At 35.1% G+C, this 27,587-nt stretch overlaps 2 protein-coding genes across 4 annotated transcripts in view; one reads left to right on the top strand and one right to left on the bottom strand.

Moving 5' to 3' along the window:
- Positions 1-1,026: 1,026 nt before the first annotated feature.
- Positions 1,027-27,587, bottom strand: part of LOC128214231 (uncharacterized) — a 29,611-nt gene continuing 3,050 nt past the window's right edge. Inside the window, exons 2-19 of one of the 3 annotated variants that reach the window (XM_052920590.1) lie at positions 25,312-25,545; positions 24,769-25,037; positions 24,282-24,359; positions 23,585-23,679; positions 17,371-17,466; positions 17,076-17,102; positions 13,812-13,872; positions 11,984-12,051; positions 11,521-11,596; positions 10,924-11,029; positions 10,516-10,609; positions 10,125-10,269; positions 9,802-9,882; positions 9,336-9,599; positions 9,061-9,123; positions 8,523-8,684; positions 8,118-8,180; positions 1,027-7,682 (exon numbers count right to left, since the gene is read on the bottom strand). In XM_052920590.1, coding sequence (XP_052776550.1) covers positions 7,275-7,682; positions 8,118-8,180; positions 8,523-8,684; positions 9,061-9,123; positions 9,336-9,599; positions 9,802-9,882; positions 10,125-10,269; positions 10,516-10,609; positions 10,924-11,029; positions 11,521-11,596; positions 11,984-12,051; positions 13,812-13,872; positions 17,076-17,102; positions 17,371-17,466; positions 23,585-23,679; positions 24,282-24,359; positions 24,769-25,037; positions 25,312-25,545 — 2,390 coding nt within the window. In that variant the 3' untranslated portion in view covers positions 1,027-7,274. Of the gene's footprint in view, positions 7,683-8,117; positions 8,181-8,522; positions 8,685-9,060; positions 9,124-9,335; positions 9,600-9,801; positions 9,883-10,124; positions 10,270-10,515; positions 10,610-10,923; positions 11,030-11,520; positions 11,597-11,983; positions 12,052-13,811; positions 13,873-16,771; positions 16,790-17,075; positions 17,103-17,370; positions 17,467-23,584; positions 23,680-24,281; positions 24,360-24,768; positions 25,038-25,311; positions 25,546-27,587 lie in introns of all 3 variants that reach the window. The other 2 variants (XM_052920591.1, XM_052920592.1) reach the window with 2 other exon arrangements.
- LOC128214232 (sulfotransferase 1A1-like) lies at positions 18,938-22,695 on the top strand. Its single transcript, XM_052920593.1, has 6 exons — positions 18,938-19,125; positions 19,618-19,724; positions 20,043-20,366; positions 20,544-20,644; positions 21,095-21,260; positions 22,231-22,695. The coding sequence occupies exons 1-6, from the start codon at positions 19,049-19,051 to the stop codon at positions 22,341-22,343; spliced, it is 888 nt and encodes a 295-aa protein (XP_052776553.1). The 5' UTR covers positions 18,938-19,048; the 3' UTR covers positions 22,344-22,695.

The raw sequence follows: 27,587 nt of genomic DNA, 5'->3' as shown, positions 1-27,587 counted from the left end.
CCCGTATCCCTCGTGCCAAACTCCATTTTTCCGGATTTCTTTTGTAATGGGATTTTCGGTCTGTTATCTTCTCTTACACTCGGTATGATAGTTTCAGGCCACCTCGCCTCGGTAACACATATTTTGTCACGGTAACAGTGCGTTACGACAGTCACGCCAAAAAAATACAGGCAATTTTGCAACGAACATGACAAACATATTATAGTGCAGCTTTACCACAGGTAATTTTAAACTAATCCTATCTATTTCAGTTTCCTCTATGTATAAATAACACATACTAAAAAGCAACGTCCGACGCCGGCGGCTGCTTGTGACCGCAACTATATTGCGTCAACTAACGTCTCATGACAAAAATGAACCAATCCAGAGGCAGTGTTAAGCGCTTGTCATCCGTCACATAATGCCACCATCTGTCCACTCAGTAAGGGCTCGTCATCAGCCATGGTTCTACCCACTGTCCCTCTCAGTTTTACACTATGTGTACATTTGTACCTCACTCTCATATACATAGTGTTTGCACACAAGTCATTCTCATTTGAACAGATACAATAAACATTAGAGCAATGTATTTGTTTCCGTAAATGCATTTATTTACCTGAAGATATAACGCTAGCAACAATAAACCAAACTTGTTCATAATCTTAAATTACTCATAAATGAATGTAGTCATTCAACGTAAATGACCTGTTGGGCACAGAAAATCATACGACTGAATAACAGATACGTGGCTTGAATTATATACTTACATGTACATACATGGTTGTGTCAGGCCTTGTTAGATCAGACCATTGTAATGATTGAAACAAACATCCAGTTAAAACACAATGACAGAATGATAAAAATTAAAAATAGTAATAATAATAACAAGAGATGTTTGTCAAACATTATGCACCCCCCCCCCCCCCGCCCCATTCAAACATTATGCACCCCCCACCCCCCATCAGAAATTTTAATAGGGGCATAATAATAATAATACACTAGTGTTTTTTAGTAACATTGAGTAACACAATAAACAACTACAGAAACAAAAGTATATACATGTATTATTAAATTATTGAATTCTAGTAGGTACTAACATGCTGTTCATACTGTACCAAACAATATTGCATCAATACACTGAAATAACTGTGTTATTTATATCAATACTGATCTTTCGTGATACTTATGAAAATGAAAAATCACTCAATAAGCTCGTTAAAATAGCACCCCTCATAAAGGATAATCACAGTCATTGGCTGGTCAGCTACCAAGCACTCATAAAATATGACCAGTATATTTATTTGTTAAATCAATCCTTTTATTCATAAATTAGAAACATTTCAAATATAACTTATATTCAAATATGACAAGTCTAAGGATCTCTTTCATGTTTAAAATACAAATACCTTACAGAAAATCTGGATACATTTCCAGTATGGATGACCTGATGGAATTCATCTTGCCTCTGTTCAAGTTGTTGAAAATAGCACAAGAAAGACAACTGTAAAATGCTGTCCAAATTCTGGAATTAATTTAGCAAGGCTCCTTCCTTTTCTTAATCCAAACACTAGTGGAAGAATTTTGGCCTGTACATCCAAAAGTCTATTCTCGATCACTCTGTTCATGCATTAATGTCACATGCAACATGTGACATCAAGAAAACAGACACAAAGGTGAAAATGTTTCTACCCACTGTTCATGTAATGGTGTACGTCATATTTTAACATTCTACATGTAAATGTTAATATCCATGAAAGTTGTGAAAAAGAATAAAAGAAAAAGGATACATGTATTAATTACAATCAATAAAAAAGCTATAGTTGATAAAATTATGTTCAAACCATAAAAACAACATAAAACTAATATGTTTTAAATGTTAACACTACAATAACTAGCCATCACAATTAAACCTATAAATATACTATTTAAGAATCAGAATTACAACAGGACAACATTCCAATAGATAATACTGACAAACAGGGAATATAACTATTGCAAAACATGATATACCAGGTATATGGAAAACATGCTATACACAGTGTACAGTGTATAGGGAAAACATGATATACAGTGTACATTGTATAGGGAAAACATGATATACACAGTGTACAGTGTATAGGGAAAACATGATACAGTAAAACTGCTGTCAATCGAACAGGCGGTCATTCGAGAACCGGCGGTCCCTCGAGGTCAGAGCTTGGTCCCGAACATTTTTCCTTCTATTATCATATAAAATATACTGACGCTGCATCAAAACCAAAATAAGTCGAGGAGTCGAGCACAACAGCCGGTCCGCAAATCATGCACAAAACCTTATGGCTCCCTCGAAGTCATAATTTCACACTTTTTCCCAAACGCCTGTTCCAAAATAAACAAACAATAGCTAGATGTTAAAAAATTCACAAGTTGTAAAAATTGCAACGACTGCTGAAAGGAAATTTCATAAGGTGTGAAAAACAGTTTATCACTGTTTACGCATGACCGCTATAAGTTGATAAGGGCATTTGAGAAGATAATTATGAGTTTGAACAGTTTCGCAAGACAGACAAGATGTGCCAATCATCAATTCTTGATTTTGCGAAACTTAAATCTGACTAATGCCATAATATGTACTGTCATATTTAAATGTTGCTTATTTAGAAAATGTGCTTTTTGTATAATAAACATAACTATTTATTCATTTATAATTGTTTTTTTCTTTTACATTTAGTAGACAACAGCCTTTGAACATATGAGCGATTTCCACAATGCAACACATAATCGGTGTCGTAGTTAACAGTCAGTTTGACAATCTCTAACTTAAAATACACTGAAAGATATTTCATATCAGAAAAATTGAAACTCGGGTCGTTCGAAACATCGGTTTCCTCGAGGTTTCAGCTCGGACTCCGGCGTCCTTGAGTGATCGCAGTTTTACTGTAAACACAATGTACAGTGTATAGGGAAAACATGATATACACAGTGTATAGGGAAAACATGATATATCCATGGGGGTTTCTCTCATTTTTTTACCCTATATATATATTTTAAAGACTAACAAGAGTTGTCACAGAGACAGCGCACTCAACTATTCCGCCGCTTTTCAGTTTAAGGATTGAAAAGTTTTGGCGAAACATGCATGGATCACTGTTAGATTAGATTTCAATGCAATACATACAATTTGTATTTGCTGAGATATTAACATAAATGTGGTTACATGCAAAATTTTAACCAAAATTTCTAAGTCTAATAATAAAGGGCCATTATTTGCAAAATACATTTATTTAACTTGGTTATTCAAGTAGGTTGGGTGGTTGTGTACCATTGTATTAAGTCTCAATGCAATACATCAAGTAGTTCCTGAGATATTATCCTATGTGTGCTAACAAGGAAAACCTTAACCAAAATTTATAAGTCGCATAATAAAGGGGCAAAAATTATATAATATGCAAGATAGAGTTATCTTACGGTACTTGATTAATTAAGAAGGTTAAATGGTTAGGAGCCTGTGTGTAATGTTTCAATGCAATACATGATGTATTCGCTGAGGTATTGACTTAAAAGTGGTTACATGCAAAACCTTAACCAGAATGTTAATGTCGAATAATAAAGGGCAACTATTTGAATTTATTGCAAACTAGAGTTATCTAACTTGGTTATTTAAGTAGATTTGAAGGTTGAGTCCAATTGTAAAAAGTCTCCATGCAATACATCAAGTAGTTGCTGAGATATTGACCTATGTGTGCTTACATGCAAAACCTAAACCAAAAATCTAAGTCAAATAATAAAGGCTTTTTATTTGAATTATATTCAAAACAGTGTTATCTAACTTCATTTATTAAGTAGGTTAGATAGTTGGGAAAACATATCCAAAGTTTCAATGCAATAAATAATGTATTAACTGAGATAATGACTTAAACTTGCTAACATGCAAAACCTTAACCAAGGTGTGACGCCGACACCAGTGTTGGTAGTATAGCTCTCCTTATTCTTCGAATAGTCAAGCTATAAATTGAGTGAACTCCCTGTGGATATACCTATATATGGAAAACATGTACATGTATATAAATAGTGACACAGTAACTTCCGTTGAACTGGTGAAAACTATATTGGGGAAAATTAACAACACTTAATATCATTTGTATACCCAATAGCTACACATATAAAATGCCATCAAGATTCCAAATATATCACCTTGATTGTAACTCAACTTGTATATATGCAACATGATTTTCTCTGAAAAATTGAAAAATAATAAAAATTCTTTGTATACGTTGACATGTGAGGAAGCTGTCTCCATGAGACACTGCTCTTAAATACAGTAGAATGCCCTCTGTAAAATTCATTGTATATTTCTCAACAAATGCCTCTTCTATATAGATCCCAACATGAAGACAACACCAACACCAACAACAAACATGTACCAAGAATCAACACCAACAACAAACATGTACCAAGAATCAACACCAACAACAAACATGTACCAAGAATCAACACCAACAACATACATGTACCAAGAACCAACACCAACAACAAACATGTACCAAGAACCAACACCAACAACAAACATGTACCAAGAACCAACACCAACAACAAACATGTACCAAGAACCAACACCAACAACAAACATGTACCAAGAATCAACACCAACAACATACATGTACCAAGAATCAACACCAACAACAAACATGTACCAAGAATCAACACCAACAACAAACATGTACCAAGAATCAACACCAACAACAAACATGTACCAAGAATCAACACCAACAACAAACATGTACCAAGAATCAACACCAACAACAAACATGTACCAAGAATCAACACCAACAACAAACATGTACCAAGAATCAACACCAACAACAAACATGTACCAAGAATCAACACCAACAACAAACATGTACCAAGAATCAACACCAACAACAAACATGTACCAAGAATCAACACCAACAACAAACATGTACCAAGAATCAACACCAACAACAAACATGTACCAAGAATCAACACCAACGACAAACATATACCAAGAATCAACACCAACGACAAACATGTACCAAGAATCAACACCAACGACAAACATGTACCAAGAATCAACACCAACGACAAACATGTACCAAGAATCAACACCAACAACAAACATGTACCAAGAATCAACACCAACAACAAACATGTACCAAGAATCAACACCAACAACAGACATGTACCAAGAATCAACACCAACAACAGACATGTACCAAGAATCAACACCAACAACAGACATGTACCAAGAATCAACACCAACAACAAACATGTACCAAGAATCAACACCAACAACAAACATGTACCAAGAATCAACACCAACAACAGACATGTACCAAGAATCAACACCAACAACAGACATGTACCAAGAATCAACACCAACAACAAACATGTACCAAGAATCAACACCAACAACAAACATGTACATAGAATCAACACCAACAACATACATGTACCAAGAATCAACACCAACAACAAACATGTACCAAGAATCAACACCAACAACAAACATGTACCAAGAATCAACACCAACAACAAACATGTACCAAGAATCAACACCAACAACAAACATGTACCAAGAATCAACACCAACAACAAACATGTACCAAGAATCAACACCAACAACATACATGTACCAAGAATGAACACCAACAACAAACATGTACCAAGAATCAACACCAACAACAAACATGTACCAAGAATCAACACCAACTACAAACATGTACCAAGAATCAACACCAACTACAAACATGTACCAAGAATCAACACCAACAACAAACATGTACCAAGAATCAACACCAACAACAAACATGTACCAAGAATCAACACCAACAACAAACATGTACCAAGAATCAACACCAACAACAAACATGTACCAAGAATCAACACCAACAACAAACATGTACCAAGAATCAACACCAACAACATACATGTACCAAGAATCAACACCAACAACATACATGTACCAAGAATCAACACCAACAACAAACATGTACCAAGAATCAACACCAAAAACATACATGTACCAAGAATCAACACCAACAACAAACATGTACCAAGAATCAACACCAACAACAGACAAGTACCAATGCCTACATGAAACGTGAACAAACAAATAACAAAAATTCATTCAGCTGGAATGACATAGAAACCCTAACAAATACACCACTGAGCAAACAGCACTGCCTCGTCTGTTCTTCTTTTCATTCAAAATAACGGCATAACTTATTAACCATTTACGCCAGAGTTATGGGCCTTGCTACACATGAGCATATTGTCTCTGGCAACATCTTCCGAGTTATGGTCAAGGTTCTATATTTTTCACACCGATACCTACAACAACAACACCAAGGCAACCACAATACCTCAACTTTTTTCTCTCACCTCCCCCCCCCCCCCCAAAAAAAAAACGTGAGAATCAATATCACAAGATCGGGGTAGTTAAAACAGGTAAATTTGAATTCAGCATGTCAGTTTGTAAATTGTTCAAATTCCAGCTTAATGCAATATCATAACAGATGAAAAACATCAATCACAGATTGAATGAATAATGCCAATTTTATACAACAAGACAAATTCTATTTAGTTTGTTGGTTCTGAGTCTACATTAAAGATGTTCAATATGACTTAAAAAATCATCATCTACCACTTAATGATCTAGGTAGACTTCAGCAAATACCATTCATGCTCTAAAAATTAAGTTACCCAGTGAATGTTAAAAAATGTGTTATACATCAATGAGTCTCATAGCTATGCTTATAGATGAATAAAATCCATCATAAATACATCATAAATACATAGAAAAGGTTGATACACACAAACATGCTATTCATCACTTGAATGTATACCTCAGCCACATGGCATTAGCATCTGATAATACAATCAATGTTAATGTAGAATTACAAATGACAGGAATAACTACTTAAATACTGTGGTAGAGTTTCCTACAATTCCCAGACATTTTATTTGAAATTATTTCTGTTACAAGAGCTCTTAAACATCTAAGAAAATGATTATATATATATATATATATATATAAATATAACTGGGTATGACATCTTCATATAAAAGAAAACAAATTTTGTTAAAAAAATATATTTATGTAGATTATAGATCTATTAAATTTATTATTTTACATGTTAGAAATAAGTTTAAAATGAACCAATGAAAACTATTAACACATAAAGTAGTCTTGTAATGAATAAATGCTAAAAACATTAACAGAAAATAACCCCAAAACACAGCAGAACTGAAAGTGCACTTTTGTCCGCAACCCAGTATAAGTTATAACATATAGCTCAAACCAAGGAGTCAGATTCTCCTTCCTTGAATTGAACGCGAGGCTTCCTACGTTTGAACAGTTTGTTACTCGTAAAGTTGAGAAGATTTCTTCCAGAGGCAGCAGTTGGAGCTACAGATGGCTGCTCATTCTTATTGGAGTTCAGGGACGTTTCAGATACCGTCTCCAAAACTGTTGATACAGGCGTCATATTCCGTGCAGAACTTCGTTGCTTCAGATGTCTCCTAAACTCAGCCCCCATGGAGTTTTGCTGTCCTGGAATGTGGTGTATGGTGTTATAAGCCTGTTTGATCCGCTGGTCGGTCACTGATGCATCTGCGAGATAGACTGAGGGGTGCTTGGATAGCTGTTCGTTCAAACGGTTGACAGCCATATCATACTCCGGACTGAGTTCATTGTGCACAGCCTACATATAGAAGTCAAGTATGTCGACATTAATTAAAATAAATGTAAGAATGAAAGAGATTTTTTATTATAATTTATTGGGATAAAGAATTTGCAATATCATAAAAGTAAATACACATGTACAGTAGACTGGTGGTAACTCAAGGAGTCTCGGGTCAGACTAAAAGCTTGAATTACCCAATGTTTTGAGTAACCCTAGTTTTGAAATTGGCCGTGTATGCAAATCCTTGTTTTGAAAGGTCTAGTGTCAGAACAATTTTAGAGGATCATTATAGTGTGTAATGTGTATAATAATTCTATAAGGTATAAATGACAAGTACATTTTAAAAATGAAAGAATTATTATTATATATTCTATAATAGAATCAAACAAACAGTCGATAATTCAAACTTCTTTATTGAATCTTCATTAGGAATGAAATCAGTGAGCAACCTACCCAGGATGAACGGTTGGGCAGATTGGAGAGGAGATGCTGGGTGTATGGGGACATCTCTATGTCCTGGAAACAAAACAAACAGGCAGAGATGTACTTTAATAATATGTTCCAGACTGATGTAATGACTGGTCAATAATTGGCATATTCATTTTCTTAAGTGGATAGTGGATACTGACTTATTATCTGGATAAATAATTAATGGAATTCTCAATGACATGATATTTACAGATAAGACATGACTACAGTAATTGATCATTCAATTCAATCAAGTAAAAGTTATTGAACTTATATCTTACACACACTGGGAGATTGAGGATCAAGAATCTCTTATCATTAATTTCTTGGACTAGAATCAACCAGACTTACAACTTTTATAATTTGTGTGTCTTTTAGATTTACACATACCTTTATTTGGTTGACAAACTCCACGACCCCGATCTCCTTGCTCAAGCCGTCCTGGTCTGATTGGGCCTGCTGCTCCTTGTACAGGCTCCACTCTGACAGAAGCTGCTTACCAAGTGTATTTCCTGTCACACCCTTCTGGGTGGTGTTGTACGACCTCGCAACCTGGGCAAATAATAAAAGGTTATAAACCCTATAAAAAGGTGTGTCTTCCTTCTTGCATATACAGCGATCCTGAAAATTGTACATCACATACTTCAATTAAATGGATCCTCTAAAAAAGTTAACTAATAAAATACAATCAAGTGTTACATATAACACTCTGTAGACAGTATGCCCATAAACATTTAACAGACATTCTGATTTGATCAGTTCATCAAATGTTGGCAGACAAGTCAGCTAGTGATGCCAGCAGGGACTTGTTTTGTTTTAATTTAAAAGTAAGGTTAATACTCAGAATAATGTTTATAAAGGATGTGGCAATTCCACTCAAGGTTTTGCCTCTGCATAGACAGAAGTAATTCCGAGAAGCCATGCTTACATGTATATCCTCTGAGAAGAAAGACTTGATAGGGCCTGCTGTCTCTGGGGCAACCTCCTTGATCTTAAATCACATGCATCAAACAAGTAAATATGTATAATAATTCACCTGCAAGTATCACAAATGGAACATTTCTTATTTTATTTATTTGCTCTGTTAGTGTACATAATTATTTCAATTTTCATACATAATATCTATCATGTTAATCATTTGACAGCATGCCTGTTCACTTTATGTGACAAGAGTTTTTATGCAGCTAAGCCTGCCCCACCTACCCGAAGTACGAGAACACCCATCGCAATGATGCAAAGTATATTGAGGATGGTGAGGAGAAGACTAATGGCTCCCAGCATTGCCGCCTCCCGGGGAACCGAGCAACTGTACACCGGCACGTACGCATTGTTTACCAGGGCAAGGCATGTGCCCTCCGAGGCCAAGTGGGTCGGGTTGGTGGCTGTAGGAGCTGTGGTGCTGATGGTGGTGTTGGTTGCTATTGTTATTGTGATGTTGTCAATCATTGCAGTTGTTAAAGGCATGGCCTGCAATATACATGTACAGTTCAGTAATTGAATGTATTGGACAATTGGAATATCTTAAATCTCTGTCTAACAATGACTTCAAGTGGATAACATATTGAATCAAGTATCAATTAACAAAATGGTCCACTTTGTGCTAAACCAACAAGGAAGACAAGTCAGCATATGTTTTTCTTCTTATTGCCATGGAAACCATTACAGTTACCGTAGTGAGTAGTGTAGTGGCAGTCTGGACAACTTCTGGTGGACTGATGGCTGCAAGGAATGAATATGCCCACAACATTCCCTGAAACAGTCAACTGTTCAAAGTGAAATCAGATATAAAACGTTAAGGTTTTTTTATGAGCTTGTATCATTTCAAATCTATATCTGATAACAATTATAATTATAGTTACTTAAGATACAAAAAGGAAAGGAAGCGGAGAGAAGTGTGTGGACCATGTCAAGTTATGTATGAAATCAGTCACTTTCAGTTAATTCCTTATTTCAATTAGGCTTTCTTAAACCAACAACACACTAGGCACATACAGCATTGCAGGCCGGGGGTAGAAGGGAGGCAGATATTGCCACGCCCACCAGGGACCCGGCGTTCCCACCAAGCACAGAGAGGGCCACACCCGCACCTGATGGCACTGCTATCAGCATTCCTACCCACAGGGCTCTCAACTCTCCCCTACACACAAACATATTGAAAATGGTAGCATATTGAAGACTTTAGGCATGAAAAGTAAAATTATGGAGTTGGACTCAATCAGTGCACTGAAATTGTGATAATATGTAATTCTAATACAACGACCTTCAACATTTGACACAAAGTTAATTGAGATCAATAGAGATAAGGACATCGCATTTAGTACAAAGATATATGTTCTTACTAAAACAGCAAACACTTGGACAAGCAGTATATTTTCCAGCCTACCTGCTGGCCATCTCCTGTGTAGGCCACTGGTCAGAGCTGCCCCAAACTGCCCCTTTCAGACCAAAACTTCCTGTCACTAGCCCAAACACAAAACCTGAATAGACATTGCATTTAATACATAACACATGTTCTATTTGCTTACTTGTTACTTTGGAGTATAGACATGCCTCCAGACATCTGTTCAAGAAACCAAAATGTGGGATCTGCATTTCAGCCTGATTGATAACTGCCAATGCTCAAATAAATATTTCACTGCTTATCTGAATCTTGCAAACACATACTCATCCTTACCCATGATATACAATAACTTTCACAAACCAACAATAGATATTGTTTTATATTAAGCAAATGAGCCTGATGTCAATGATATTGTATGCCATATAAATAAAACAGTTAATTAAAGCTTACCAACAAAAATACATATGAGCAAGCCGCTCAGTTCTGACTTGAGCCCAAGATTTCTGAGCCCGTGGTTCTGTATCACCTGACCAAATGTTGTGGCAAGGATTGGTCCCTATTTAAACAGAATATAACAATTTGTGGTATGGTATATCAGTTGTACTACTATAGTTCAACATTCTTTAAGGTGATTTACCATATATATCAGCAGGTAACTGATAATTGTTTACACTTATTTAGTTTGCAATGATGTGAATCCGGTTCTTTAATCACTTCTGTTGGCACAATGTTATGTGAGAATGGGGTCTTGTGTTGTGGACAAAACCTGAGTACCAAGAGGTAATTTACTTGTCCGGCATGGTGACAACACTCATATGCACCTAAGCCAGGAATCAAACCCAGGTTGCCTAGGTGAGAAGCGGTTCACTAACCACTGCCCTTACGGGATGACTCATTATTGAACTATTGAAAATTATTGTTCAAAAGGTATTCAATTATTTAGCATTAGGAGTAAGATTAATACTTGCCAGGACTTGACAAAAATAGGTTTTATTGACAGCTTAATGATTGTCATACCTGAGTTGTGAGCACTTTGAGAGCACTTACCATAAGTGGTGATATAAGCATGCTGGCAACTAAAACAACAGAGCTGCTCTCTACCAGGCCCATACATGATATCAAACTGAAATCAAATACATGCTTCTGCTTCACAAAATAATGTGTGTAATATGGACCCTAGCTACAGTGTTTTCAACGCAATTTAAACATTTCCACAGAAAAAAGTGAACATTCAATCATCCTTTTTCTTGCAATGAAATGTATGTTGATTGTGCAAAAATATGAAAAATTGCTTCTGCTACAAAACAAAACAAACCAGAAATACTTCAAACACCTTTACTGGTTAAGAATGAATGATGTAAAAATGAAAAACTGCAGTAATTAAATACAAATGCATGCATTTAAAGTAAGAATTTAGCAAATATATCTGATAATGAGGGAGACTAAGAAAGAAGAAAGAGAAATACTGGAGTGATCATAACATACAAATCTTATAACAGCAAAAACTTACCTGGCAAGAATAATGAGTAGCAAGTAATCAAAGGTGAACTGGGCGTTCGCTGTTACTGTGTTCACCACCTGGGGATTGAAATAACTATTACATCAAAGGTGAACTGGGCATTGGCTGTTACTGTGTTCACCACCTGGAGACTGAAATAACTGTTACATCAAAGGTGAACTGGGCATTCCCTGTTTCTGTCTTTACAACCTGAGGACTGAAATAACTGTTACATCAAAGGTGAACTAGGCATTCCCTGTTACAGTGTTCACAACCTGTGGATTGAAATAATTGTTCCTTCAAAGGTAAACTAGGCATTCACTGTTACTGTGTTCACCACCTGGGGATTGAAATAACTGTTACATCAATGGTGAACTGGGCATTGGCTGTTACTGTGTTCACAACCTGAGGATTGAAATAACTGTCCATCAAAGGTAAACTGGGCATTCACTGTTACTGTGTTCACAACCTGGGGACTGAAATAATTGTTACATCAAAGATGAACTGGGCATTCCCTTTTACTGTGTTCACAACATGGGGATTGAAATAATTGTTACATCAAAGGTGAACTAGGCATTTGCGGTTACTGTGTTCACAACCTGGGGACTGAAGATGTACTGGGCATTGGCTGTTACAGTGTTCACAACCTGGGGACTGAAATAACTGTTACATAAAAGGTGAACTGGGCATTGGCTGTTTCAGTGTTCACAACCTGGGGATTGAAATAACTGTTACATCAAAGACAAACTAGGCATTTGCTGTTACTGTGTTCACAACCTGGGGACTGAAATAATTGTTACATCAAAGATGAACTGGGCATTCCCTTTTACTGTGTTCACAACATGGGGATTGAAATAATTGTTACATCAAAGGTGAACTAGGCATTTGCGGTTACTGTGTTCACAACCTGGGGACTGAAATAACTGTTACATCAAAGGTGAACTGGGCATTGGCTGTTACAGTGTTCACAACCTGGGGACTGAAATAACTGTTACATAAAAGACAAACTAGGCATTTGCTGTTACTGTGTTCACAACCTGGGGATTGAAATAACTGTTACATTAAAGACAAACTAGGCATTTGCTGTTACTGTGTTCACAACCTGGGGACTGAAATAACTTTTACATTAAAGGTGAACTGGGCATTAGCTGTTACAGTGTTCACAACCTGGGGATTGAAATAACTGTTACATCAAAGGTGAACTGGGCATTCCCTGATACTGTGTTCACAACCTGGGGACTGAAATAACTGATACATGAAAGCTGACCTGGGCATTCCCTGTTACAGTGTTCACAACCTGGGGACTGAAATAACTGTTACATGCAAGGTGAACTGGGCATTTGCTGCTACAGTGTTCACAGCCTTGGAGTTAAAAACAATACATTATGTCAACTAGAATTCTGCCAATTTGGTCGTGCCCATCATTTTCAAGTTTTCATTTTCCATGGTTACCATGGATTTGGGCTTTGATCTACTGACCCCAAAATCAGCAAGGGTTATCTTCTGACCATGACCTATGTTATGTTTACGACTCTACAACAAATAATTCAAAAGTAATTGATCAGAAATGAATGTGTGACACCAACAACAATACTGCAGATGCTGCTGGTGGACATAATTAGCCTATGTGTCTGCCATGATTTGCAGGCAGTACAAAAACCTAATCAATGAATATGCTACATCATTATGGATGTAAGGTGTTCCTTTTCTGTCTTGCTATTTATTACTTTGTATTTTTAGAACTTGTCCATGTGGTATTCCTTGACCAAATACAGATCATTTGTTTAAAAGTGAATTCAGAATACACAAATCTATAAGAAGGCGCAAACAATTATCCTACCTGTTGTACAACAAGTCGTGACTTGATGGATTTCATGAAAACTTCCCTGGACGAGCTCTCCCTAGAACATACATGTATATGATAAACACAACTGGTCTTTAAAGGCTTGACGTTATTTACATTGAGACTGCAGAACATGAAATCTGATTGTTTCAAAGATTTGTTTCAGATGCTATGAAACTCAAGATGATCTAGACCATCAAATTAAAGGTCACCGTAAACAATGCATGTTTTAACAGGCGTTTGGGATATGTATCCTGTTAGGAATTGTACCCTCAACCTGTATAATCTGTTTAGATGGATCATATTAAATATGTACAATGCTCGTTATTGTGTTATTTATACCTAATAATTAATAATATTGTGTATATAGTGCTTCGTAGTGCTTTGGCCATATAATTGTCTATACTATTGGTAAATGGCCAAAGGCAAGATGCTAATTTGAGAAAACAACTTGAAACTTGTTACTGAAACTGTCTTTTATTGGCCTCGGGACTCAATGCCGTGTAAATACTTAAGCATAACAAGCTTAAGTAACTTTTTCACAATATAGGTTGATGCAAAAAATATTTATTAACGCATTATTATGTTTATTATATTTATAAACGCATTATTATGTTTATTATATTTATTAACGCATTATTATGTTTATTGTATTTATTAACACATTATCATGTTTATTATATTTATTAACGCATTATTATGTTTATTATATTTATTAACACATTATCATGTTTATTATATTTATTAACGCATTATTATGTTTATTGTATTTATAAACGCATTATTATGTTTATTGTATTTATTAACACATTATCATGTTTATTATATTTATTAACGCATTATTATGTTTATTATATTTATTAACGCATTATTATGTTTATTATATTTATTAACGCATTATTATGTTTATTATATTTATTAACGCATTATTATGTTTATTGTATTTATTAACGCATTATCATGTTTATTATATTTATTAACGCATTATTATGTTTATTATATTTATAAACGATTAACGCATTATCATGTTTATTGTATTTATTAACGCATTATCATGTTTATTGTATTTATTAACGCATTATCATGTTTATTATATTTATTAACGCATTATCATGTTTATTATATTTATTAACGCATTATCATGTTTATTATATTTATTAACGCATTATCATGTTTATTATATTTATTAACGCATTATCATGTTTATTATATTTATTAACGCATTATCATGTTTATTATATGTATTAACGCATTATCATGTTTATTATATTTATTAACGCATTATCATGTTTATTATATTTATTAACGCATTATCATTATTAACGCATTATCATGTTTATTGTATTTATTAACGCATTATCATGTTTATTATATTTATTAACGCATTATCATGTTTATTATATTTATTAACACATTATTATGTTTATTATATTTATTAACGCATTATCATGTTTATTATATTTATTAACGCATTATTATGTTTATTATATTTATTAACGCATTATTATGTTTATTATATAAAAAATTATTTATTAACGCATTATCATGTTTATTGTATTTATTAACGCATTATCATGTTTATTATATTTATTAACGCATTATTATGTTTATTATATTTATTAACGCATTATCATGTTTATTATATTTATTAACGCATTATTATGTTTATTATATTTATTAACGCATTATCATGTTTATTATATTTATTAACGCATTATTATGTTTATTATATTTATTAACGCATTATTATGTTTATGCTTACTTATTTCACTTAAATTATCAATCAATAAAGACATATGAATTGTGTACAGATAAAAACAAATATTTGCGATATATAGGCGCTTTTTCAACATGGAAATTTGTGACTATGTAGTTATTACTTGAAAAATTCCATTTAGAAATGCTATTTTTTATCTGCACACAAATCATGTTTTCTTAATGTCAAATGAGTTAAACATAATAATGCATAATAATAAATGATTTTGTTTTGCATCAACTCGATACATATCAAAACCAGAGTAATTAGAACTGCTACACATATAGATATTGTCTCTGGTAACATGTGTAAAACCTTTCATGTGAATATATAGATTGGTTATCAAGATATGGCCAAGTAAAGATTGAATTAATTTTTCAAACTATCAAGAGGCATATCATGACAATTATAAAGACAGAGTGATGGGCCTTGCTATACATATGAATACTCTCGCTGGCAATATGTCTACCAAGTTTCAATTGAAAATCTTGAACAATTTTTGGAATTATGGCCAAGGTTAATTTTTTTGCATGACTTTAACAACATCACTGCTGAAACACACTAACTACAACACAAAAGCATTCAGGACAAGTTAATAGAGAAGAAGGCACTTAAATTGTGCAAAAAAATACCCTCAACCTCATAAAGAAAAAGTATGCAAATGTTACAATAACATGAATATGGTTTAATCACAGGGGCTTGAAATAATCTCCTTAAAAGTAGAAAAACTGGGCTGCATATATGATATAAATTATGCATTAAGTTTTATATTATTTTTTTTTCTATAGAATATAGGAGAACACCTTCAAACTCCTGTGGTTTCAAGACTATATGTGTATGAACAAGGGGCTCATCTCATCAGCGAGTGTATGCAAAATGTTGTAAGATCACAAGTTTCAATTAAATACAAAGCGAGTCTCAGAAATGAAATTAAAAATTGTGCTTTTACAAAAGAACAAGTCTAGAGTAATATTTCCAGTCAAACTTCTTGTTCCAAATTGATTTCATTACAACCAAGAATACAAAAGTGACTGTACGGTACGAGCGCTGATAAGATGGCTCAAACATGACTGTACAATTAGTAAACACGATCTGCTTAGTACTATGGTAAGCTGGTGTATGACAATTCAGACATTATTTAGGTGCAGGAGAATAAGGCAGTAACCATGCAAACTACCCAGTACGAGCACCATGCCCATACCTTTCCAATTCAGGGTCACTGAAAGAGCACGAAACCTATTAGATAAATGGAGCAACTTTGGTAGTGTGTCATTCAGAAATTAAAGTTTCAGGGTATCATTACATTGTAAGTTCCATGTGGAATAAGTTTGATTGCTCATTGGGCAGTCTACGGTTATCTATGTTGTGATTATTAAAGTATGAATCCCATAATGTTATGATACCAAGAAAACCAAGAACAATGGTATATTTATTAAAAGAATATTTAGTCACAGCAGTCTTCATTCAACAGCAAACAAAGTCGTGAGTGGTGATTTCACACTCACTGTTTCCGCAACCTACGCGCTGATGCCCTGAAACCAGAAGGCATTTCATCAATATTTACTTACAGAGTTAAATTTTTCCACTAGGGTGCCTTAAGAATAAATGCCAAGAATATTTATTAATTTTTATTTGGCGATTTATTAACATGAGATCCCAAATCACTTTCACACATACTGCTATACTTTAATGTACAGTTGTAGTACCATTGGCCTCATCCTTCGAATCGCTCCCACTCCACTATCACACAAACACTCCCACTCCACTATCACACAAACACTCCCACTACTATATACATACAGTAGATCTGCATTGGTGGACACCCCTCCTCCATTCTCCTCGTCCTCCTCATTCTCACAAGGCTTGTAGCCATTGTATAGGCTGGACGGAAACACACTGAAACATGCAAACATCACACTGCATTCCTTTTTGAATGTTATTTGTATCTCGAAATAAGACAAAGATACCTGCCCAGATATTATTGTAGAAATCCAAGCATGTTTAAAACCATTGAGCTGAAAGAATGTTAATATAGTTGAAAACCTTTTTGTATTTGTATATAGAGCTTTGAAAATAAAACCCCCAACAGTTACTCTGTTGCTTAAGCATGTTTATAGATGGCATTTTACTGTATTTTCTTCTGAAAATGTAATAACTAATGACATTTCAAGGTCTAATTCACATCTATTTTCTTTAGAATCAAATAAATGTACACATGTATTCATTACAATATACCATACTGTGTTCCTAAATACTAAATCTACCTTTGTTTCATGTAATGACTTGCAGATTGCTATGTATATACGAACACGTATTATTTTTCCTGTCAATGATCATGGGTCATTTTGATTTCTTTCATCGAATTGAGCTGAAATCAATTTATGTTCGGTTCATCATTCTTTGTCAAAATCTATAAAGGAAACATCTTTTACAGTTTCCTACCAAAAAAATGAATTACCAGATGAATAAGCAATCATTACAAAATTTAGAAGAGTGAGTTTCAAACCAGCTTCAAAATACTATGATGATAATAAAGGATGAGCAAATACTGCTGCGAGAGCTAAATCACAGCTAAACTCCCATCTTTTCATGCAAATAACATAACACTGGTTGTCAGTTAATAATTCAATTGACCAATACTATATTTCATCAATATGGATGAGCGCCTCTGACACCTCCAATAAGTGACCAGATGCCTCTGACACCTCCAATAAGTGAACAGGCGCCTCTGACACCTCCAATAAGTGACCAGGTGCCTCTGACACCTCCAATATGTGACCAGGTGCCTCTGACATCTCCAATAAGTGACCAGGCACCTCTGACACCTCCAATAAGTGACCAGGCACCTCTGACACCTCCAATAAGTGAACAGGCGCCTCTGACACCTCCAATAAGTGACCAGGTGCCTCTGACACCTCCAATAAGTGACCAGGTGCCTCTGACACCTCCAATAAGTGACCAGGCGCCTCTGACACCTCCAATATGTGACCAGGTGCCTCTGACATCTCCAATAAGTGACCAGGCACCTCTGACACCTCCAATAAGTGACCAGGCACCTCTGACACCTCCAATAAGTGACCAGGTGCCTCTGACACCTCCAATAAGTGACCAGGCGGAGTGAGGTTCACTTTTAATATCATATAAGATGGACCTTACCCCACACAGGAATACATTACAATAATGGGGAAATTATATATAAATATTTGTTCAAACCACATAACAAGGAATATGGTGCAAGACTTGGCTTGTTGTGTCTTTAATCATAATGGTTTGTACTTAAGGATAAAGGGCATAGAGTAAATCTTATCCTAGTTTTGTGGAGATAAAATTCAGAACAGTTATAAATGGAAAGTATCATCAGAGATAAACAAGCTGGGGATGTGTTATCAAACTTGAGCAAGACTTAAAGCAGCTACAAACATGTACTCTTGTATGTGAGGTTCTTAAGCAAGTGTTTCCATGTGTTAAGTGATAAATCATGACATCTAAGTTAACAGTTGAAAAGCCAGATGGAGGGAAGATTGAGACCATCTTTGCAAAAGGAATATCATATTGGTATGTATGTCATACATGTCAAGTTTAAGGAATGATATTAATCATTTTAACCAAAGATGATTTTGGTGTGTATCTTTCATTTAAATCAGTGTCTGTATTTGCTGTGTGCCAACTCAATCATAATCATGTTTTGTTTCTATTCATAATAGGTTTCAAAAGATTGATTGAGATCTACTTCATACTGTATCACCTTCAGCATTTGTTTACAGACACAGGCCTGGATAATGTTACATTGATGACAGACACTATGCCATGTCATAACCTCTTATGGCCTTTGGCCAGTAAAGCTTAACATGTATTTTTACTATTGATTAAAGGTGCAATTTTACAGGCGTCTTTTCATCTGAAACTATCATCGGAGTTTAATTCTCAATTTACTTCTTTAAGCTTTAAGTATCATTTTTCTAAACAAAAGAAGGTTAAGGCCTCTTTCCCGAAGCCAAAGAGAAACATATCCCTACTGTGCCTGTAAACATCTTCATGTACCTGCAGGTCAGGGGTGGAAATCCCCGGGGATGACTTACATGCCCATATCGACAAAGTACTGAACCTGGATATCAGGGACGATGACATCTATCTGGCTACTTACCCTAAGGCAGGTAGGATGATACTCACAATTTGATTGGATGATCATCACACAATCATAAAGGAACCATCGTAAAATGTCATGTAACCTATATGTGCTTTCAGTGTATTCCAAGCTTCAACAACTATACCGATGCACAAATATTCCAAAACCTCAAAGACGTGCAGTTACACAAATTATGTTTTATAAGGTAAACAAAGAAATTTAGCAATATTTAATATAAAAAAAATGGCTTTTGTATAAAGAAAAGAGCATTTAAAACAACAAGCGCTGATTGCACCTATAAGTACATATAGCCTATGATAATAACATGATGTACCGTTCCCTCCAGGCACCCACTGGATGTGGGAAATCATCCAGATGCTGCTCAAAGGAATCCCTGAGTATGACAAACGAGTCAAGGAGTCTGCCTTCCTTGACTTCCGTCCCCCGGAAACTGTTAACAGCATCCCCTCTCCTCGTGTTCTCAACTGCCACTACCCTGTGACCTTGACCCCAAAAAGAGTCATCTCCAAGGGTATCAAGATAATCCATGTGCAGAGGAACTTTAAGGATATCTGTGTTTCTGCATTCCACCACTTAAAGACGTTCAAATTATATGGAGCAGAGACATTTGACGATTTCCTACCCATCATGATTGGATCATATGGAATACGTATGCATATAATACATCACGTCAATCATTTTAACGTAAAAAGCTTGTTTTCAAAGAAATTCCATATACACATACTAGTAAGTTGTAACACGCTAAGCCGATGATACACTTCTGTCACAAACTACTTTCCATGAGATTTAAGCTACACAATAGTGACCATTGGTTTGTCTCTTGCAGATTTCTTCTGTTCGTGGGCGGAGTATGTACGAGGCTGGGAACGCTTCACCAACGACAACCCAGGCGATGTTTTAAATATTTACTTTGAGGATCTTAAAGAGGTGCAATCACTGTCAGTTTCTTTCTTGATACATGCTTACTAAGTTTAAACTTGGTATTTTCATTGTTATGATGCCAAGCTACCATTTTAATTTTGCACTTTAATAATTACCATTCAATAAATTAAAAAATGCATCAGCATTAGGCAAATAATGCACATGGACTTGAATTGAATAAAAATCTTTTTGTTACACACAAATGTTTTTATAATGGAGGCCTAACAAAGCCCAACTTTAGCATCAGGCCTGTGGATAAGACATTAATGCACAGCACCAGCACAAAGTGACACAGCATCAGTATGTTGTGACACAGCACATTCTGCAGTTCAAGTGCCGATATGCATTTCATTTATTATTTTCAAAGCTGGAATAACCATAAAGTTCTGAGGAAACACCAAAATTAATGTACATATTATCATCATTAAATCGATATCCATCACTTTTTAACCACAGGACCCTGTTAGAGAAATAGCAAAAGTGGACAAGTTTCTGGAGACAGGGCAAGATGAAGGGATGTTCAAACAGATAGCCGAGGCCTGCCACTTCACTAACATGAAGAAAGCTAACAAAGAAATCAAGGAGAACAACTTTAATACAGAGGTGGACATGTACAGGAAAGGTGAGCAGCACTGGAGTTTGTACAGTGTTAGTTAAACAATATAACGTGACAAAACCATCCATTTCCTTCCAGACAAACTGTTCTAGAAACACCAATTCTGCTCATTGCTCGGAACATTCACAATGATATTAGCAGACTTGTATGATCTTATTGGTATTACACACCTTTTGAGGACAGCTGCACTGAACTGCCAATGATTTTATTATGCAATTATAGCTCATCAATGAACACAAATGACAGATTGACATGTCCTCTATTTTTATAGTTATGCTATGTGTCTTAAAGGACATTCGTTAGACTGTGATGTAAGATAATGTGATTTACTAGCAGGAGTTTCAATGATAAACTACAGTAAAACTGCGATTGCTCGAGGTTGTCGAGGCCCGAGCTAAAACCTCAATGATCCGATGTTAAGAATGACCCAAGTTTAATTCAAGTCTGTTATGAAATGTCTTACAAAGTAATTTTAAAGTCTTCAGTCATCATACCAATTGATTACTTCGGAACCTATTATGTATTGCGTTGTGGAAATCGCTCATATTTTCAAAGGCTGTCGTATACATAATGTGAAAATGTCAAAGTTAAAACCAATAAACAGTGAATTAAATAGCAAAGTTTATTTTCACAAAAAAACACATTTTCTAAACAAGTAACATTGGAATATGACAGTGCATATTATTGCATTAGTCAGATATAAGTTTTCGATTCATTGTCAGTATATTATATATGAAAAAAAGAAGGGATAATGGTTGGGACTAAGCCCCGATTTCAACCGATCGCCAGATCTTGAATGACTTCCTGACTGAACTATCACAGTTTTACTGTATAGGGAAATTAAAGTTCATGTATTAGAAATTAATGAAATTTGTTACTGTTGTCAACATTGCTCTGTTGGGATAAATTTGTTCAATTTGTAATACTTTGGACAATAACCCACTCTGAGTGATTGTTTGGCCCACTTGTTTTCCAGGTGAGGTTGGTGACTGGAAGAACTGGTTTACAGTAGCCCAGAGTGAAAGAGTGGACCAATGGCTAGAAGAGAACATGTTGGGCTCTCAGCTAAACTTCAGGGATGCTCTCTAAAACTGATCTTCCCAGCTACACCTCAGGGACACTTTCTAAGACCCTAGACCACACAATCTGGATGTAGCTCTATTTACACCCAAACCATCATAAAATTGTTCAACCATTCACAGTTATCATGTATGATTGACAAACAAAACCACCATGCTATGCACCTATTGTTTTTCAAGTTTTGTCATGTGCTTAAAATATGGCCTTTTGTATACATTTGTATGGCAATTGAGAGAAATAAATATTTTAAATAAAATGCCAAATGTTTGTTATGAAAAAAACCAACAACATAATATGTTGGTAGTGACATCTTATAGAAATATCTTATTTGATACTAAGACTCTGTAATTTTCAGGTAGAATAAAAAGTATAAAATTAATTTTGCTCACCCAAAACATCTATCGTCTTTCCTAGTCGTAATTAGTTACTCAGAAGGTATTTTGCAGGTATGTAAAAGTATTTTTTAAATCAGACCCAATTAAAAGAACAGGAAATTATCAAGATGTGTCTTGAACAGCTTGAAAGGGACATACCTATAGCATTTGGAATTGCGCCTAGATACTCGAGATATCTGTCAACATGTCATGGCTTGTCTCAACATGATACAGGGGTTGGGAGTGTGAGGGGTGTTCCCTTCCATAGCAACAGTTTGAAAATACAGAAATGATTTTTTTTTTTATCTCATAGCTCACTTAGGTGGCAGTTCATTTAGGCTGTGGTTTACTTAAAGTGTTTGTTCACCTAGGTAGTGGTTCATCTAGAAAGTGGTTCCCTTAGGTAGTGATTCACTTAAGTAGTGGAGTTCACTTCGGTATTGGTAACCTTAAATAGTGGATCAAATTTTATATGTAGGTATAGTAAAAATATCGGTCCTTATAATCCGGTTCGAGCCAACGAGGATATCGAACCATGCGATATCAAGCCAATGTGTTTTGACTGTATAGAGCTTTGTGAGCAGTTGAAATTGCCGTTGTTTTCTCTCAGGTAATTGAAAGACATAACTTGACACATGATTAGAGCCAGATTTATGATCATGCTACACACATGCATGGTGTCACTAGAAACATGTGTCATTGGTTTCATGTGAATATCTTTAAAATGTTTTGAAACTAGAGCCAAGGTAGAAAAATTGCACAATGAGGAGACAATACTGGTACCATGACAATGCTTAGACTTTAAAAAAAAAAAGGAAGACACAACAAGAACCTGCTGCCAGATCCTTCCATACATGATACATGTTTGCGCCCTACCTGAATGATGAGTCCTTGACAGAGCCGACACCGAGTGTTCCCAGCTTGTTTAGCACCTTCTCACACATCTGACTGTCATCCAGGATGAATGAGAACTGGGGATCACAAACACACAATGTAAAACCCACAGCATTGATAAGGGCATGCTATGGAGTTAATGAACATTAAGGGGTGAAGCAAACTAAAGCCAGAGTTCTGGGCCTTGCTGTACATGTGTGTATTGTCTATGCCAACATGTGGACCAAGTTTCACTTGAATATCTTGAACATGTTTTGATTTATGGCCAAGGTTAAGTTTTTGCACGCCAACAACAAGCTGCCAAAAACACCGCGGCTATAATACCTTACTTTCTTTCATGCGAGCTAAATAAGGAGCAAATGAAAAAGGTTACAAAAGAACTTTTATAAAACTAATGATGTTTTTATCTAACACCTATAATTCTATGGCTGCACTGTCCATTAATTTACAACTTCGCAAAAAATCACATCAACATTAACCTCATAGTTAACACAATGGTGCAACATATTATAAACAGTCATGTTTTAAATTACAGAACAATTTTATCAAGGAAAATTCCTCATGTTTCTGGTGCATTGTTTTGTTTTGTTTAAATAACTCCAAACATATACCAAAATCTTATTTTATCTATCCAAACACTCATATAAGTACAGGAAAAAACTCATTGAATGAATAATACCTTTCTGTATTTGCTGTTTCCTATCACCTCCCTGTCTATTGTCGTGATTCCAAACGACTCCAACATCTCATCCACCTTCTACACGATGAAAAACAGTGTAAATTATTTACATTATCTATAACTTATTGAAACTTTTAGTAGTTTGGGCTTTTTCATATATGAGTATTTGCTAAAAAGCAACGAGTTGTACAAATTGCATTTTTTGCAGTAAATTGTTTTTCTAGGAGTTCTATTTTTCAATCAACATATTCTACATTTGAGATTAAGATTGGTGTATTTGTATTTTTGTAAAATTGAGACCTGATTTAATAACAGTTTGTAACTGTGTACTGTCATCTTCCTCATTCCTTCCCGAAAACTGAAGTAGTGTCTGAATTGGTGTAATAAATTTTACAAAATGAATCAGAACTGGAACAGTGCAATTGCAGTGTTAAACTGCAGTTGTTCAGAATGAATAACAAATTAATTTATGACAAAAATAGTCTACCTTATAAAGTGGCATTTCTAAAATGACAAGTGGAGTTAACTCCCCAGACTCCACCTCAGTCAAAGTATTCTCCCCTGTCGGTGTCTCCTCCGAAACTTCGGCTGTACTGATCTTTGTCTCCATTGCAATCTTTTCCATGGACCGATTGGAACCAACCGCCTTAAGTGGGCTGAGGGACCTATTTGAGCTGACAGATCTCGTCATGCTGGAAGTAGACCTTGTAGTGTCCTCCTCTCCAACATTCCCTCCTTCTTCATTGTCTGACTTGTCTGGATAAAAAAAATTTGGAAATATTCAACAACAAAAATGTTCAGACAGATGATGTATGAAAGCCTTCTGTTTAAAATGAAAATCAAGAATTAAAAAAACAATACAAGGTATGACAAAGACAGCATTAAGATAATATGAAGTACATTATATTATAAATATATGTATATTTAAAATTCATGGAAAACTTTAGCAATCCTATGCTCTTAACATTGTTGTGATTTTGTTACAAGGAAGGAATTGCACTATCAATTCATCAAACTCTCATAATCATACCTTCAGTCACTTTCACAAGGAAGCGGCCAACTTGTTTCTCGTCTGCTTCACTTTCATCACCAGAGGCTTCTTTACTGCTTTCAGTGTTATCTTCTCCATCATCTACACGAACTTTGACCTCTGCGAGGTCTACATTTGTCCCTTCATCAATCACCTCTGAACCAACTGACCCAGTTTCAATCACTTCATTTTCTTTCAAACTATTATCAATTTTATCGTCAGTTTTACCGTCTCCTGAAAATAGTGTTTCATATTGTGAAAACAGCAACAACAAATAACATGTACACCAATAACAAATTGAATAATATTCAAATTTAAGGCTTAGTACTGTAACATTAAAAAAAAAATGTAGGCTTTATTAAATTCCAAGCTGCTCACACCGTACCACAACATCACAAAGTCTTTATAACTGCTTGAAGGAATGTTGTGTTTCTTTGGATGAGTGTTTTCTCCATAGGTTGAAAATCTGGATAATTGTATCTGACATTTTATTTTTCACCGTCAAGTTAATCAACACATTGGGTTAAATTGGAGCAGTTTTTCACTTGAAACATTAGATTAATGGATAAATGAACATATATGTGTTTCAAGTTAAGCAGAGTTTACACAGTTTGTCTATTTCACACAAAACAAATAAAAACAGATTATATGAAAATAATAAAATATGAATATTTACACAATAACTGCAGTAGAAGCATATTAACTATTAACTTGTCATACTTCACAAATTCAGCTCAGACTTCACATAGTAACCATGTAATCAAAGCTTTGTCTATGTACATCCATCCCAATGAATGCAACAATATGTTTTAATGTTGAATTTTTTTTTATGAAGACATGTGTGTGTTCTTCAATTTTTCACGATAAACCATATTTCAAGTCTTTAATAGTGAATTTTTAGTCCAAGATTGTTTGACATAAATCAACTGTACAAAACTAAACCATATATCAATAAACTTCAATGAAAAAACATTAAATTGGCATTTATATAAATGTACATTGCATGAATTGTATATACATAACTTTATATGTTTGTAATGAAAATATACATTTTATTGCAATATTATAAAACTTCAATGCTTCTCTGAATGAGAATCCGAACACAAGTAGCCAACAATCTAATCTCATTTTATATAAGCATAGCTCAAAGTGTTGGTATTGACAGTAATTTTGAGGTTAACGATAAGCATCAAAGTTTACAAGCCAATTGCAAAAGTATCTCCAAATTTGAGTTTCAACCTGTCAATGAAAACACTGTCCAAAATATTATCCACAATCTCAATAAAAAAAAGGCTACGGTAATGGGGTCGACTGAATACCACCTGAAGTTTTTATAGCAGGGAAATAATCACTAGCTACACCCATTGCTCAACATGGCAAACACTACGACAAAACTTTGTCAATTCCAGGGAAAACCTCAAACTTTCACAAGTGACACCTTTATACAAGAAGTATGACCCTTTTATTAAAACGTATTATAGACCAGTCAGTATTCTACCAACTCTATAAAAAAAAAATCGTACATGATCACTTGGTTACACGCTTGGACATTTTCAACCCATACCTTGCTGCTTTTATGTCGATGTTTGGATGTCTCACTACACTTTTAAGGCTTGTGGAGGACTGGAAGTTACCTTGATAACCATAAGTATGTAGGTGTTTAACACAACCTCATCATTCACAAACTCCAGTATTATGGTCTCACAGAGATATCATGTGGTCTACTGAAAACTACTGAAATATCCCAGAAAGAAAACAAAGAGTCAAATTAGGCGACCACACAATCACATGGCAACACATTCTCAAGGGTGTCCCTCAGGAGTCCATACTAGGGCCTCTGATCTTCAACATTTCCATACCGATATATTTCTTTTTACCAGCAATTATGCTGATGAGCGATGAAAACACAATTTCTTACTGGCACCAAAACAAAGATGTTGTAAAGTCAACACTAGAATCAGAAAGCAATCAACTCCTTTACTGGTTCTCTTTAAATCAAATGCAAGCAAACTCAGATAAATTTCAAGCTATGTCAATTGGTATTAAAAAAGGAACACAAAGAAACATCAGGAGATGTCAGACGAGGAGTTGGATCATTCAACTATCATACTGGAGACGACTAGCCCCGTACAGGAAGTCAGATCTAGTGGCAATACACCAGAGGTTCAATTCAGATGCAGTTAAGGTCCTTACTATTAACTTTAATAGAGTGGCCTACCATCACCAGGTACTTGTGAGAAGTCATCCGGATACAAAATGTTACGTGATCCATCCGT

Source organism: Mya arenaria, chromosome 13, assembly GCF_026914265.1.
Source record: "Mya arenaria isolate MELC-2E11 chromosome 13, ASM2691426v1".
NCBI lineage: Eukaryota > Metazoa > Mollusca > Bivalvia > Myida > Myidae > Mya > Mya arenaria.
Note: the sequence above shows the minus strand (reverse complement) of the source record. Positions and strands in the feature narration are given on the sequence as shown.

What these genes read in the sequence shown, in the direction of transcription:
- LOC128214232 (XM_052920593.1), top strand. Translation starts at nt 19,049, where the DNA reads ATGACATCTAAGTTAACAGTTGAAAAGCCAGATGGAGGGAAGATTGAG. An exon ending in GCAAAAGGAATATCATATTG is followed by an intron (nt 19,126 to 19,617) that starts GTATGTATGTCA and finishes ATGTACCTGCAG; the next exon opens with GTCAGGGGTGGAAATCCCCG. An exon ending in GGCTACTTACCCTAAGGCAG is followed by an intron (nt 19,725 to 20,042) that starts GTAGGATGATAC and finishes CGTTCCCTCCAG; the next exon opens with GCACCCACTGGATGTGGGAA.